At 35.3% G+C, this 16,625-nt stretch overlaps 1 protein-coding gene across 6 annotated transcripts in view; it reads left to right on the forward strand.

Annotated features, from left to right (window-relative positions):
* The window catches only part of BBS9 (Bardet-Biedl syndrome 9), a 326,659-nt gene that overhangs the window by 72,019 nt on the left and 238,015 nt on the right, over positions 1–16,625 (forward strand). For all 6 annotated transcript variants that reach the window (XM_052792624.1, XM_052792616.1, XM_052792650.1 and 3 more), the window contains 2 exons: positions 2,964–3,136; positions 5,637–5,789. In XM_052792624.1, the coding sequence (XP_052648584.1) occupies positions 2,964–3,136; positions 5,637–5,789 (326 nt within the window). The remainder of the gene's footprint in view (positions 1–2,963; positions 3,137–5,636; positions 5,790–16,625) is intronic.

Consider the following 16,625-nt stretch of genomic DNA (forward strand, 5'->3'; position numbering starts at 1 on the left):
ACCCCAACCCCTCAAGCTTTTCCTCTCAGTTTTTTTTATTCACTAGCTAGGAATGATGCTTGCAGTCTTACTATAAACTTTCCCACACTGCTTTACTTGTGAAGTTCACTTTACAAAGGAGATTCAAAATACCCGTTTGTCTTAGTGTGACTACTCATTTGTTGTGTTTGGGAATTAGAAAACAAATTAGTTGTTTGATGCCACCTTCTATGTTAGCAGCCTGTTTCCAGCATCCAATTCATGTATTGCATTGGGTTGGTTTCAGAATTTCTTAGGGGGGTTTTCTTATTTGAAATGTTACCTAAGTAAAACTTATTAAAAAAAAAAAAATTTGTAAAAGGTCTGACACTCAAGCATAATTCAGAATGTTTTTATGAGCAGAGACTATCCATAATACAAAAGCATTGTTTGGTGGAGTGTCGTGATACCAAAATGATTGTGCTTGAGTGGACAGATCTTCTATGGAACTAATGAATGCAGATGAAATTATGTATTATTTGGGAGGTCCTTAATCTGCTATGTAATTTAACACTGTTAAATAAATAAATAAATAATAAATAATAAATAAATAATAAATAACTATCTGTTTTCACATTTGTTTTTAATTATATTAGCTAATCCATTTTGAACAGTGTAGTAATTGAAGATGTTACTTCAGCCTGTTACCTCAGGCTTCTTCAGATGCTGCGAAGAAGCCCAGCCTGAAGTTCATTTTGACAGTTAATACATATTAAAAAGAAGCTTGCTCCATGTAGATTAAGGTTTTAATTTTTTTTTTTCCTGAAATTTTTTAAAACTGTCTTTTAATCAAAGTGTAAAGAAGGCTTGACTGCTAATTGTGGGTTTTTTTTCTGCTGATGCGGGCTTCCTAGTTGAGAAGTGAACTGAATCTTCTAGACTTCCTTCAGATAACCTACTGGCAGGGCAGCTCTTCTTAATGCAGGTTGTGCTAGCGGGACAGTGTTAAAAGCCTTTGTAACCTATGTAACCTATTGGTGCTCCTCAGTCACCTGCTTTTCTGTTTGCGAATTTTCTGAAAACCTATTGTAATTTTTTGTAACAGAGGTTATTTTAAGAAAAAGCTAACACAAGTTGGTTAACTATTATAAAAGCACAGGTTGAGCAGATGCACAGTTATTTCTTTAGTTTTTTTCATTGTATTTCTGTTTAAAGCATGTGTTTAGTACAACTAAAGATTCTCAGTTTCCTACAGTTTCTAAATCTAATTTGTCTTTTTTGAGAACTGGAAGATCATGTAAAGCTAATTACTGCAATGCTCTCTACTCAGGCCATGGTAAAATTAGATTGTGTTTGTATTGACCAAAAAACAATGTATGGAAACTGAAAATGCATTTTGGAGGAAATTAGTTTTATCAATTTTAAACCATTAATGTATTAGATATGCCAATTATAAATGGAATGACTGTTGATTTGGCCTGAAAACATCTGAGCTAATTTCCGTCAAGGAAAAATCACTTAAGGCAAAGTATGATGATACATCCAACTAAGTCCAGCCATTACATTGTGAGTGTTTAAAAAATGGATATTAAGTTGAATGTTATCTTTAGCAGATGGTGTTCTTTTCTTTAACAGGCATGTTTTTAAATAAAACTTGCTTCTTTCCTGTTACACTGTAAACAGAATTTGTCATTCTCTATTCAGTGGAATACATATCCTGGGAATGATGCCAGTGGTAATGTCAAACAATCTTGAATTACTAATGTTGAGAAAATTTTAAATAAGTACATTCAAGTTCTAAAGAATTCTGGTTGATTTGATTTACTGTGAACCTTGTTAACAAGGGCAAAAAAAGAACTATTTTGTATCAAACCCCAGCAACTCTTTTTCTTCATAGCTGTATTTCTATCTATTCTTTTGGATAAGGTATTGGTAGATGAGTAATGAAAAGAAATAAAGAACGGTTGTTTGAAAGTGTTTATCTGGAAAAAAAAAATATTAAAATGCTGCTATGATTTTCCACAATGTTTTCCTCTCTACATTCAGTTAATTCTGATTTCCTGGAAATTGAAGGAGAGGATTATATAAATGTGGACTAGAAACAACAGAAGTAAAATCTCATCCCACTAGCTTGATAATTTGAAATTCACTAAAATGTGCTAAGTTAAATTAATTTGCTGGGACAGATGCTGGCTAACAGGATTTGTTTTTTCACTTCAGTCTATATTAACACTTTCATTTCTACACTAAGCCATTTTTACAAAGCCATAGTGTGTAGATGGATAAAAATCACCTTCTACTAATATTAGCTGTATTTAGAATGAAGCATAGCACTATCAAAACTGAGTATTGTTGTCTATGACTAGTTAGAGTAATACTTTTCCTACTAGAAGATACCCTAGGAAGTGGAGATGTAATAAAATTTATATTGAGTGTATTATCTAAAAACTCAATAACTGTTTCCAAAAGACGTTCAAGATTTTAGGTGGATTGGAGTGGGTTTGTTACCACTGTTATCAGATGCTTAGGATGCTGTGCTTTTGTCATGGTTCAAAGTGAATTGAACCTGATTCTGCCTCCAGCCCTCAGAAGAGCTCACTAAGGTTGTGTTATGGCAGAGAATTGCAGACAGCCTGTTGTTATGACTTAATATAATCCAGTAATTCTCTTGTTTTCTTATTATGGCAGTTCTTCATAGCTTTTTGTTCTTCATGAACAGGCCCATACTCTGGAGTAAGTAGTCCTGAAGCAGCAAATACTTTTATTTTGTGCTATAAAATTGCCTGTTAAAGTTAGGATAAAACAGAGAGTATTTAGGACTAATGTAAATAGAATACAATTATTTCTTTAGCACTAGTGAACATGTATCTCTTATGAAAATCTCATATAGACTTTGGATACAGTTAGCAAGTTAAATTTGTGTGTTATCTAAACTATGTTGTGTAGTGAATGTATGTGGCTTAAATGTGTGTTTATTAGTCTTGTATTTGTTCTTGTTTTCAAAGAACGATATAGGATCCAGAGTGATCAGTTAGAAGACCTTTGGCTGATAACAAAAGAGCTCACGCTTCGACTCGAAGAACATTTCAAGAAGCAAAACTGCAAAGATTTTGCATGTACTTTTTCTGGTTCAATTCCCCTGCAAGAATATTTTGAACTAATTGATCGACATTTTGAGGTATGTTACATAATATGTGAATCGTTAATGTTCTGCTAGTTTAAAAATTGTATGTTGTACTATGATTTATCAGATTATAACTATAGCTATCACAGGCATTTGTCTTTCAGAAAATAGAAAGCTGCATCTAAGATAGTGGTGGAAGAAATATCATCATTTATTTTTTAACATATGGAGTATGCCTTGCCTCTGAAACAGCCCTTGTGACTAGCAGAGTGCAAGTAGCTAGTGCAGTCTGCAAATGATACAAGTTACAGTACTAGTATTTGCCCTTCTGCTCACTGCCTGTACAGAAGCCATGGGTTCTTCATTCACTAATGTCATGTTAGCTGTAAAATTGTTTCTAAAATTTGTCCTTAGTTTTAGACTACTTTACTCTTCTGTAATAATGAAGCTATGAGCATTTTTGTTTTTTCTGAATCATCCTGGTAATTATATAAAAAGTCCCTTCAGATTTAAAAAAACTGACTGCCCTTGTAGAAGTAGCATTGGAGACTCAAGGGAGTTTACGAGACCAGATATAAAATAAATTTAATTACTTTTTCCTGTTTGGTCATGCAGATGACAATGAAAAATCTCCAATAGTTCAGCTAGCTTGTAGAAATAGCTTATTGTCGTGATTTAATCCCAGCTGGTAACTAAGCACCATGCAGCCGCTCACTTACTCCCCCCCACCCAGTGGGATGGGGGAGAGAATTGGGGAAAAAAAAAAGGTACAACTCATGGGTTGAGATAAGAACAGTTTAGTAGAACAGAAAGGAAGAAACTAATAATGATAACAATAACAATAATAAAATGACAACAATAATAAAAGGATTGGAGTATACAAAACAAGTGATGCACAATGCAATTGTTAACCACTCGCCAACCGATGCCCAGAAAGATGCCTAGAAAGACAATTAACTCTATCCCAGCTGAAACAAGGACATTTATAAAATAAAATATATGCACTCCTTCCCCCCCCCCCCCGCCTTTCCACTAAAAAAAGAGAATAGCTATTCGAAAATTTCTATTAAACTCGTGTAACGGACAAAACCAGCAACATATGTATGTAAGAGTGAGACATACTATTGGATGTTCTTTCATGCTACCAAATTTTCTGTGAGGTGGAGCTATCACCACACAGAAAGATGGAAGTTTTAGCTGGGATTCTCTGGGGTGTTTTAGGGAGTCAGCCTAGATCCATGTCTGTCTCTCAGTGAGAGTCTGTCTCTCAACATGAGTTATTCTGTTAGTCTTTCAACTAATTTGAAATTCAAAAGTTTGGGTTTTTCTTCTTAGTGACTGGTATTGTAGAAATACCTTAAACATAGGCTTCATTAGATTGTATCACAAGCTTAAATACATTGCAGTTTGAAATATAGGTGTGATTGCTGGAATGCTCATTTAGGATCTTATTATGTTTCAGCTGGCTGAAACTTTCTGAAGTTTCTGAAATTTTAGAATAATTATCTGGTCTAAAAAGTATCAAATGATCTATCAAGGGGATCCTAATGCTCTCATCCCTGTTAGTTTCAACACACTCTTTTTTGGCAAGCTTGGGAGAATTTTACCCAAGATGTCCCTTCTTTCTTCCTACTTCTAGAAAAGCTGCATAGTGTTTCTTTTTCTCTTAGCTTCCCTGAACTGTCCTTCATAATAATGTAGTGGCGCAATGGTACATTTGCTTATTTTTAAATATAATCTGTTTTCTAAATTTAGGAAACTTAATTTTTCTGCTCCTTTTGGGGCACTTTAAAATGGATGTGTGTCATAATGCTCACATCGAGAAAGCTGTGTGTCTTAATGTTTATTCTGATAACTTCTGCTAGTTACAGCATGTCAGCTGTGCAGAGGAGTCCCAGCTTTTTGAAAGGACTCACCTTTATTTAGTGATTTTTGTGTTAGAGGCATGTACTGGAAAATGCTAAGGTGATTAAAAGATAAAATAAGAGTTCTTATTATCTGGGCATTTGATGTACATTGTTCAAAGTTTTGTGAACACTTCAAGAGAGTTTTTTTGCTATAGCTGATTAGTATATATAAAAAGAAAATGGATTTTACTTCAGAAAAAGACAATAATTCAAACAGTGCAGAATTTAGTTATTCTACTTATGCTTTAGGCAATAACCATTTACTTTCTACTGCAATGAATATCAAGTCCAATACACTGTGTGTATGTGTCATAAATAGCACACCAAACCAAGAAGAAGCCTTGAGATCCTGGTTGTGAAATTTCACTCTTGTTATTAGGCTTCTTGATGAGATATTTATGTTTTTTCACAGATTATTGTGGCTGTTGAAAATTAGTTTTGATTTCCATGGCAAATGATCATTCTTGAAAATGTTAATAAGCTTCACGAGGAGTGTAAAATATGAAACTGATATAAATGACATTATCAGATTTGAATAATACACACTCTCCCAAAAATTTTACAATCATTCTCCCATTTCATTTGGAATGTGCATACATAATGTATATGACCCTTAACCTGAATTCTTGAAAACCCCTAAATTGCAGCTACGTTTGAATGCTGAAAAATTTCAGGAGCTGTTATCTGAAAGGGCTGTACAGTTTCGAGCTATTGAGCGGCGATTGCTGACACGATTCAAAGACAAAACTCCTGCTCCTCTTCAACATCTGGACACCTTGCTAGAAGGAACATTCAGAGAGGTCAGTACAGTTTGATTATGAGCCTAACATTTCTTTACGTTGTTGGTAAAACTTAGCTTGAAGAATATAAGCTATGCTTTCCTGGTTACATTTACCATCCAAGAGACCAGGAAGCAGTAATTTGTTTAACCTAATATTCCCTGTAACTTTCCAGATGATTTGCAATGGTTTTATTTAATCTGCGACCACAAAATCTTTACTCCTGGGTCACACCAGCTCGACAGCACATCATTCTTTCCTAACTGATGTTGATAGTGTAAATATTTTATAGTTCATGTGAAAATATTTTATAGTTCATAGCTTGTGTAAATATTTTATGGTACACTGTAAACTGGTGGAATGGTTTGGCTGGTGTAACATTCACAACAAAATTGTCTGAGGCTGACCATGTCCTTCCTTATGGGGATTTTATGTTCTAATCATTTCAGAATGCGATAGCTGCAGAAGAAAAATATTTAAAAAAAATTCATTCCTAAACCATCCCCATACTGGAAGTATGCAAGGAATAAAACAATTTTTCTTCCTTTTCCTGCCTCAGCCCTGCATTGATTTAGAAAAAACCTTTGTTTCATGATGTGTCCCCTTTGCTAAGAAGTTACTTTATGTGTTTTGTGCTTTTCTGTTGGAGGATCTGATTTTACTTTCTAACATGCCTTGTTAGAAAAGCTGAGTCACAATTAGATTCCTTGCTGGAAAAAACCCCTTACCTTTATGTGCTGTTGTATATCACAACTGAAAAACAGATGTGTTAAGGAAAAATATTTTTCCTTACTCTTTGCTTTAAGAAAACATTTCTCTAAATTGGAGAAGACTGCCTTTCCGTGTATGATTATACATGAGTCAGATTTGCCTTTATTTCAGTCTTTACTGTGAATGAGTTAACTATGAGATGGTTTAAGTTTGAAAGTGGAGTTTTTCTGGTAACTTCAAGAAATACTAGGTACTGTTGATATAGATATGTGATTCTTAAACAATTTGAAATGGCATGGCTAAATAAGCCCTAAAGATAAACAAAAGTGAGTCTCTTGCGTCTCTTGCTTTTCCTGTGTAGAACTGTTGCCTTTAAACTTAAAAGCAACTGGGATGTGTTTGACAGTTTTCTTATGCAGTTGAATTGAAAGATGAGTTCTGAGGATATGACAAAAATCAGGTGGTTGAAATAGATGCATATTGCAGAAACTTATTTTAGTCCCTCAAACCAAATTAGATGGGTGCATTTCTTAACAGTTATTGTTGTAAGCTTTTTTAATTAGAATTAGTGTAGTTGAAAGGAGAATGAGGAAAAAGATTTCTTTCCAGAGAACAAACACATTTTTCCACATTTGTTAAAACTTTGTTTTAGGCAAGTTCACATTTTTCTTGGTAGATTTCCTTTGTCATTTTCTTTTGTTCATGTGAACCCCCTTGCAACAAAGAAATGTTGTTATCGTTAGTACAAACAAAAGTGTAGTAAAATAGTAATTGCCATAGAGACCGCGCTGCTGCATATGTTGTTTTGAAAGTGAGAGCTGTGGTAGGGTTTAATATTGTCTCTTTGCTGTGTGGGTGAAATGAAATTGCTCGATGATGCATTTCCTATATTAGAAAAGACCTTGTTTTCTTTAATTCAGTATCATCATCTGTCTTTATTTGAACAAGTATATCTAATGCAAATACTTGGAAGTATTCAAAATATGGTACGTGTGTTTTCAGTAACGGAATAATGAGGTCAGATAAAAATGAACAGTATAAAGTCTTGCTCCAAAAATTCTTTTAAGCATATAGCCTTTTTGACATTGGAATTAATATGATTGTATTTTTGAGAATACTGCTTTTCAGAAGAATTGTTCAAACAAGTTGTCTCTATTTTTCCTTTTGGAAAGTTGTCTGGTTTGAGCACCATGGTTGTGTTTAGTAGTTTTCCTAATGCAGAATGCATTCAATGAAGAATGATGATCCATAGACTCTTAGTGGAATGACTCTTATTTGCTTCAGTGGAATTTGGATTGAAGTCTGAAAAAGTGATGTAGAAGTTTTAGGGTTTTTTGTAATAAAACAAATATGATAAATCCCACAAAAAATACTCTGTTAGAAAAGAAATTGATTTTTACTCTCCTAGCATTCTCTGAGAATCTCATCTCTTCTCTTATGTTAAATATTTTTATAATGAGAAGAGAAAAATTTACATTGCTTTATCCTGTCATTTTTCACCAAAGTAACTGTTATGTACAAAGAAAGGTTTTGTTACCTTTTACATTGGGTTTTGCAGTCAGAAGGGAAATGTAGATGGTTTGGTTTTATAGTATATTCCAAATCTTTTCATCTAGAACACGAAGGAGTTTCCAGTTACTATGAGTATGTGATTTTATTATTCTTTTTAACCCAGACTCCCCAGCATTTGGGCTCTATATGAGTTACATTCTTAATAGAATAACTATTATAGCTTAGGATTTTTTTTTAAATTGAAGCTATAATGGTGTAACTTCTCCAAATCCACGGGGATATAAAGGTGCCTCTTATTGCTTCCCTTATTTCCCTTGCATCAGAGCAGTTATACAGCAGATATATAACCTTTTTGTGAACAGCCTTTTAAATACAAATCAAATAATGGTGAATATTCAACTCGTGTGGTTTCGTTGCCTAGGTGTGATACATACCTACTTTAAACTTACTCTGTACAGTTTGTTTGCCCACCTGCAAATTGTTATGAATTGCTGAACTGATTTGAATTTTACAACTGAAGTAGATTGTAAACGTTAATTTTCAGATTTTCAACTTCAAGTAAAAGTTGTGTTTGTGTGATATGTAGGTGGATGTACAAGGTATGCCAAACCACAGAAAATTCATCAAGCTGCATTTGATTCTCTGGTAAAAAGCATTTCTATTTATGAACTAAATTTTTGTATTAGTCCTTGTACATTACCAACATGGCAGGATGTATTTAGTGCTACAATAAAATTACTAATGGGTTTACTATAAGGAAACTTTCACCTTACTTTTCATCTTCACAATAACGGAGAAATGTATAAGCAGGCATCAGTGTGTGCAATGATGAAAAGTTTGCTTATAGTTTTATAGTCCTGTTTAATCTTCTAGACTTTGTCTTTCTGAAGTAATATTCTAGGTCTAAATAGATTTGAATGACTATTAACAACAGTTAACAAATAGTGACATCAGGTATTCCATTTTGGAAGGAAAAGAAAAGCTGTTATATATGTAGTAGCCTTGTATATTATATTAGAAAAAGGGAATATTATTCTTACAATCTTTAGGAATGATTTGTAGGAAGATGCTATGAAAATAATGGAAAAATCAATTTGCAATAGATGCTATTTGTATGCCTATGAATTAATTTCTTGATCTCTGGTTAAAAAAATTACGAGTGCAATTGGACGTGCTGCTAGCTCTTGTTCTAAGAAGGGAATTTAATTAGATAAATTTAAAAGCAATTGAACAGTAGTTGAGATTGCATAGATGTTTTGTAGTTTAAAGGACTTCAAATATTAAATGAGATTGCAGCAAATTTTATGGTAGCTGGTGTAAATAGCATGTACTTTGTATAATGCTCACCTAGTAGAGATGTTATTGCTTGAAAGTGTAATTTAATAATCTTTAATCTCTACAATGTGTTTCCTGTCATATTAAAAAAAAAAAATCATAGTTTGACAGTAGCTGCAGGTGCGTGCCCTGGAAATATAATTTTCATGCATTGACTCTTGACATACGTTATTTGGGTTTCCAGGTACAAGCTGGAATTAACAGGTGTCATAAAAATCAGATGGTTCAATTCCTTATTTCAACCCACATGGATTTTATCCTGGTGAATCTAAGCAATTCTAGCTGTGTCTAGGTGTAAGCTGTGTTTAACCCTGTAACCATGTTTAGAAGACTACTGCAGTTACGTTCTTTTAGGGAAAGAGGAAGACGGATGTATTTTAAACGTGGGGTGGAGTTGTCCTAGGGCACTAATTGTTGCTTAACCAATTTTAAATACTTAAAACATGAATCTGAGAGAAGATTGAACAGTTCAAGTTTACAAAAAAATGTAATGACAAAGCAATCACTTCTACCTTGCATTGTATTACAATAAAAGGTAGCAACATTAAGACAAATCATGAATCAAACAGATTCACCCTATATCCCCACACTTCCATCATATGTAATAAGCATAGCTCCCTTCCTATTCTTTGATGCCACTATTGCACAGTACCTCAGGTTTCCCCATGTTCTGAAGCTTCTTCATCCCCACGCTGTAAAACCACTAATTCACTTGTGCTTTCTAATCATAGAATCATAGAATCATAGAATCATTTCGGTTGGAAAAGACCTTCAAGATCATCGAGTCCAACCATTAACCATCTCAGCTTTTACGCATGGCCTCAGCACCCACCGTCAGTTGCTTTTTTGTGCACTGTCAAGCCAGTGCACTAGTGCTGACTGGCAGTAGCCACCTAACCAGACAAGATGGATGATGTCCCCTGTCTCAGTAGAAATACTAATAGTGTCTCTCCTCTCCCAGTCTGCTAATTTAGAAAATATATAGAGGAACTTAATGATTTCTGGATCTTCATGTCACTGTAAAATTTTGTGTGGTCATTGGAAATGACAGTTACTAGGAATGGACTGACAGAACAAGTCCCATATAAATGGTCAGCACAGTTGCATAACCTGAGACATCTAGGCTTAATAACTACATGTTCTACAACAATGGGTCCTTATTTTTGATTGGTGATACATTTTAGCTTTTCTATCTTTAAGATACTTTATAAATTTGAGAGCATCTTTCCATTAGTAAGAGGACCTAACGTGGTTTTCTAAACAGAACTGCTAGAACTAATTGATACTGCAAGTTTATTCCCTTTATTTTTTCCTAATTCAGCTATTCTGTCGTGGTCATCTTATTCATACTATTACTGAATAACCTGTCTTACAGAAATACTTGGCTGTAAGCAGCAATAAAGTGGCTTTCAATGTAATTTTCAGATCTTGCTCTGTAAACAACTAGAAGTTGTCCAGTTCATTCTGCTGTCTTTAGTATATGGTTTGTATTTATCTTGGCTGGTCGTGGTCTTGCATCTTGTGAGTTCCGCATATGAATTGCAGAGATTCAGGCACATAGGAATTTTTCACTTAAAAACTCTGCTTGAAACAAGGGGAAAAGTATTCAAGTAGTCTTTCAGATTTCATGATGTGCTCACAGGTTACAGTTTACGGGGAACAGGAACAAACACAATTCCTACAGATTTTTTTCAGTGTAATCTCCCTCATTTGTTCTCCCTTCAGCATTCCTATATCGTTTATCTTGTTCATACAGCTAGCAGCACTGGAAAGTAAGTGTAGCATTTCACCATCAGTCTATTAGAAGTGGTCAACAAACACAATTGCTTCTAGGTAGAGATACCATGACTCCTCATTTAGAATAAAGAAGGCAATTCCATCAGGAGGATCCATTTTAATTCTTTACACGGCAGTAAACTGTGTAGGAATATGTCACCTGTGACTGAGAAAGCTTTATCCACATGTAAGGGTACCCGTTTTCCCTGAGATCTGTGATGTGAGCTGTCCCTCACATATACAGCCCTGGATGTTGGTTGGGGATCTTGAGCATTCAGTAGAGACTTCTGGAGAAAGAGATGAATTTTGCGAAGGTTTTGGAAGTCAAATGTCTCTAAATGAATGCACTGGTTTTTTTAATTAGTAGTGTCAGGGGAGTTGCCCTTTCTCTTTCCTATGACAGTTTTGGAGAAAGGTGCTTCTAATATTTCAGAACTTTATGAACTTCATAACACAACTGTTTCTTTGTCATAGCCTAATTTAAACAGAATGATGGAATATTTCATGTTTTTGAGATGGAATTTAAGCAATTGTGCTATGAATTCATGCCAGCTGCTAAAACTTAGGACTGGCCCACAGTTTCATGCCACAGCACAGGATTGGTATTTAGGTGTCCTTACGTTTGTTCTTTTTTTATGGATAACTCTTCTTGCAACTGGTTTGATCCTTTTGGAGCCCTTCAATCCCATGTTATTTTCAGAGTGACATTGAGTAGCCATACTACTTGACAGGATCTATTCTAGTCTTGAAAGTTGACATGTAAACAACCAAATCTAAACCTAACTTTGTAGCATTCTTTTTCTCAAAGAAAGAAAAAAAAAATTTAGAGCAACACCTGGTTAAACCATGTAGGATATGACTTGCAGCTTTGTTTAAGTTTACTCTAAAATGCATACACAAAAAGAACATTCAGCTCATGTTAAAGAGTTAACTAAATGTTTTTTTAGAAAAGCATCCAAAAAGAGAAAGCTATGATACAATAAACTTTCAAAGTTAAATGTGTGGAGAAAAAGCAAATCTTTTGTATCCCTGGACATAATTTAGGAGCCCATGGGAAATGCACTAAATATTTATGTTTCTTGAGGTTTCAGCAGAATGTGTAATTAATCTGAATTTTGGACAGAACTTAAAGGAACTTAGAATCCCTTTGAGCACATCTTACTTAACAAGACAATTGTGAGGAATTTTCACCCTCGTGCTGCTGATCATGCATGTTATATCTCTCTTTCATTCTGGTTTGTGATCAAGCAAGAGTATTGAAACCTTGTCAAGCAGTATTTTAAGTATTAAAATACTGTGTGCCAGTTCTTGTCCGTTTTATAGTATTTGACACTATCAGGCAAAATTAGTTTTGGGTGTAAATCACAATTGAGATAACTGGTTGATTCTGAATTGTATCTTCCGAATCATATGATTTCCTCTCTGAAATTTTGGTACTTCAAATGAAAACCAATATTCCAATTAACAGTTCACAAATATCTAAAGGTAAGCATATTTTGTCCCTTTTGTCTAACACTTTTGATCAGTTTTCAGAACAGATCCTTAGCTGATTTAAACCACCATTATTCCAGAGAGCCTGGTTTGTAAGACTTAGGGTTCTGGTCCAGTGTTTAAGGGGCTTGCCTTTATGCCTGGGGACGTTGTCACGTGTCTGCTTCGCCTGTGTTCAACACCAGCTAGATGTGAATATGATGCCATCTGGAAGCTTTGCACCTGTGTCAAAGTTGAACAAAAAACATACTAATGCACCTTCCTCATAGCACTGCACTAATGTAGTTATGTGGCTCCCAGTTGGAGATGGTTCATGATCTCCTGTCTTTCAGCTGCTGTGGAACAATTCTGTGACTTTCTGCACCCTTCTCTGCAGATCTGTTTTAAGCTTTTGCTGTGCTGTTGGGTGCTGTGACAAGCACAATTGCAGGTGCTCTCTGTCTTTTGGTCTCTAGGCACGCACTCTAGGTTCGATCTCGTATCTGGTATGTATCTTGCCCAGAGTTTCCTGGAGTCCAGTTAACTCAAACTGATGACAGCTATTTCAGCTTTGTCCAGTTCCTGATACTGAATTTCCCCACTACTGACGGTATGTGTATTGACACTTGGAGTAAATGATAATTAAATTCTGCAAAGGAATTTTTAAATGTGCATGTGCATTTTGTTGTTGGCATGAAAAATACAGCTGTGTGGAAAACAGAGCCATGCTAATTGGAAGGATCTAACTTAATTTCATCTCTTCAGCAAGAGATTTGGATCTTGTCCCTGTCTTTTGAGAGGAAGCACAATCTCCCCTCTTTGCTTCTGTTTGTTTCCTGTTTTTCCCTGCTCTCAGAATAAGATTCCCCCAGCTATCAAATGACACACTCCCATTTGATTTTTGGGTCTCTTATTTCTAGTGCTTGGTTGCAGACTCACATGATTGAACTAGGTTCTCTACAGTCATTTTTTTTTGTTTTAGGGAACTGGAAATACTCTAGGTTAGTAATCCTTTGTGGTTTCAGGCTGTTAGGTGGAGTAATTTCTTTTGGTATTTCCATAATGATTTCAGCACAAAGGTGAAGAGTATATCAAAGGTAAATGCCTTTGCCCTCCTTAGATGTAGGTGATTTATAGGCAGTAGTACAAAAGGATATATGTTTGTGTACATGTGCACATGCGTATATATGTGTACATACACATAATTCATCATATCTTCATTTCAGTCTTCAGAATTGTTCCTGAATGTCGTTTTAGAATTGTATATCTTAAGAGCCAGAATTTTACTTCTGTGATAGTTGATACCAACAGGTCCAGCCCCTAATATACTAAAGAAGAAAACATCTTCCCATTTTTCTCCTTACCTCATGTCCATCTACTGATTTAGGAAGCTAGGCTCTTCATTTCTAATCTGTAATCTACTAAATAGGTGTAATACAAAATAAGTATTGGCATTGCGATTTTTTAAGTAAACATAATTTTCTAATCTTTTGAAAGCATAAGTACTGTTCCTTGCATTACTTTAACACTTGCAATGTGTGGAGCACTTTGATGGTTGGTGGTTTGTGGTCGTGGCAAATAAAATTCATTATGTTCTATTCACTAAAACACATGGAATGTCATTAAAAGTCCATTAACTCTTTGTTCAAGCCCCTTAACTCCTTTCCCTGCTTATTAGTCGGTTGATAAAAATCTCAAAAGTGATCATTAATGATTGAGTATTCTCTCTAGAGTTGCACTTCTGACACACATGGCCTCAGGAACTCGACATTTTGGGAATGATTCATTCCTTGATTAGTAAAGACTTTTACCTCAAAGCAAAACCATTAGGGTTTATCATGCATGACTTAAAGGCTATATATCACACCCGCTCCTGTAATAGTCATTTTCCCCAGATAATGTCAGTGAGAACTACACCCATAGTATAAATTAGCTCTTTTTGGCTTGAATAATTATGCTGTTCTTTGGAGGAGTTATATTTAACTTCTCTTGTTTTATTGCGGTTTCTGCTAAATGTAGTTTTTTCATAGCCCCTAAAAGTAGCTTATTGGCTATTACATACAATTAAAATTCTCTATTTTACTGGTGTTCAAGTAGTGTTATGTTTCTGTTTCCCTAAGACTTATTTAGCTTTAACAGTGGAATACTTACAATGTCATCAAAGCCCCTTTTTATTAGAAGATATATTCCAAAAATGTCTGAAAGTAGTTAGCTGTGCTTGGGAAGCATATATTAGGATTGCTGGCACAACTTTTCTGTATATTGGTCTGTGGTAGCAATTACTTGCTCCAATGTGGGACAGTCTTCACTTCAGGTCAGCCAGTTTGTGGGGAGGGGGGTTAGATGCATGTAAAAGCTGGAAACAATACAGCCATCACAAGAGAAAGAGGTTGGAAATAAAATGCCCTTGTGTGTGTAGATATGGCACAAAGCACCTCAAGTGGGATATGCTGGACTGCATTCAGTCTGGCCTGTCACATTTTCCATAAAGGAGGGTTTCAGCTACACTGTGCTGTGTCATACAGCCTCGTCTACTGAATTACTCCTCTTGAACCTGTGAATAGCCAGGTTTGAACATGCACTGCTCCATTCAAATCACTAAAGGGCCAGAGGTGTGATTCTATTTAAATTTTTTTTTCCCCACTCCACCCTGGGTGGGGTTCCCACTTTAGAGCTGTTGCACCAATGTGACCTATCAGAGGGTTTCCCAAACTTTGATTCAGTCCTCAGGGGTATGTGCAGGTTGTACTGTCTGACGTATAAAGGCAACATCAGGAAGTGATTTATGTCACTTCTTGTGATGTAAATGTTCTTTGGCACATCTTGTGACATTTGTTTCATTGGCTAATGTCTTTTTGAAGGGGAAAAAATAATATTCCTTTTTTAGGGGTAGATCTTGTATCCTCAGCCTAACCATGAGCTCACCAGACCGTATATGAGGGCTTTCTGTAGGGACTGAAAGAACCTGTGTGCATTTGAATGAATGAAAATGGAGCCGATTGGCTACAATTCCCCGGAGAAAGAAATACTGGTAAGTCTTATTTCTTTGAAAGAAATGTCATATCTGATAATCTGAAATATCAGATACCTGTGCTGAAGCTTAAATCATTGACAGGCTCTTTCACTGGGAGAAATGTACTCCATAGGTAAGAGAGGAAGTGCGATGCAGTAGTGTAATCAAAACTTGAATAAAAAAATTCATACTGTCTTCATAGAAGGATGGAAAACACTTATTTCATGCTCCCTAGAAAGTTTTCTATGTGAGCCCTCTAATTATGCAGTACAAAAGCATCTGAGGCTTAAAAGCTATACAGCTGAGAAGAATTAGTGAGCATACGTGGTAGAAGATACAATGGTTACCTTGCGAGTTTACATACATGATCTTTGTGAAATTGCTCATTTTAATTGAGTGGTCCAGATGTGATGAATTAAGTGAATATTAAATTATTATCAGTTTTGGTTAATTTCTACATGCAGTACTGAGAACATTTTTAGTGGCTTCTGATTGAATTTTAATAGTTTGCTTTTGGGTGGCTACTATACTTGTTTTACCAGTGTGACCATGGGTGCTGTGCTTTCAGGTAGCTGAAATAACATTGAACTAGGTAATTTTCTGGTGTAAACTCACGATAAGTGATACTGATTTCTTTGATGGACAATAGATCATAATATTGATTGTGGTTGGATGGCAAGTATATGTTGATTTCAAATTCATGCTGAGTAAATATTTCGGAGACCTTCATCCCTGGATTCAGTGAAATGCTTGGGTTCATGTCAACTTATATGTTCATTATACCAACAACTAAATAGTAAGGGGGAAAGCTACATACGTCATGTAATTTAATAGCATTTTATGCCAAACTCTGGTTTAAAACAAAACAAAAAGACCTCTCTCCTCCCCCTACCCCCCCCCCCCCCCCCCCCAAAAACCCCAAACACCACCTGGGAAATAAATATTTGAGGACCAAATTAACTAAATTATTTACTCATCTAATGCTTGCAGATTTTGGTGTGAGTTGAGTATTGAAGTGGATTTGGTTACTGTTGTATCTT

The sequence above is a fragment of the Harpia harpyja genome, chromosome 1 (genome assembly GCF_026419915.1).
Source record: "Harpia harpyja isolate bHarHar1 chromosome 1, bHarHar1 primary haplotype, whole genome shotgun sequence".
In the NCBI taxonomy this organism is placed as follows: Eukaryota; Metazoa; Chordata; class Aves; order Accipitriformes; family Accipitridae; genus Harpia; species Harpia harpyja.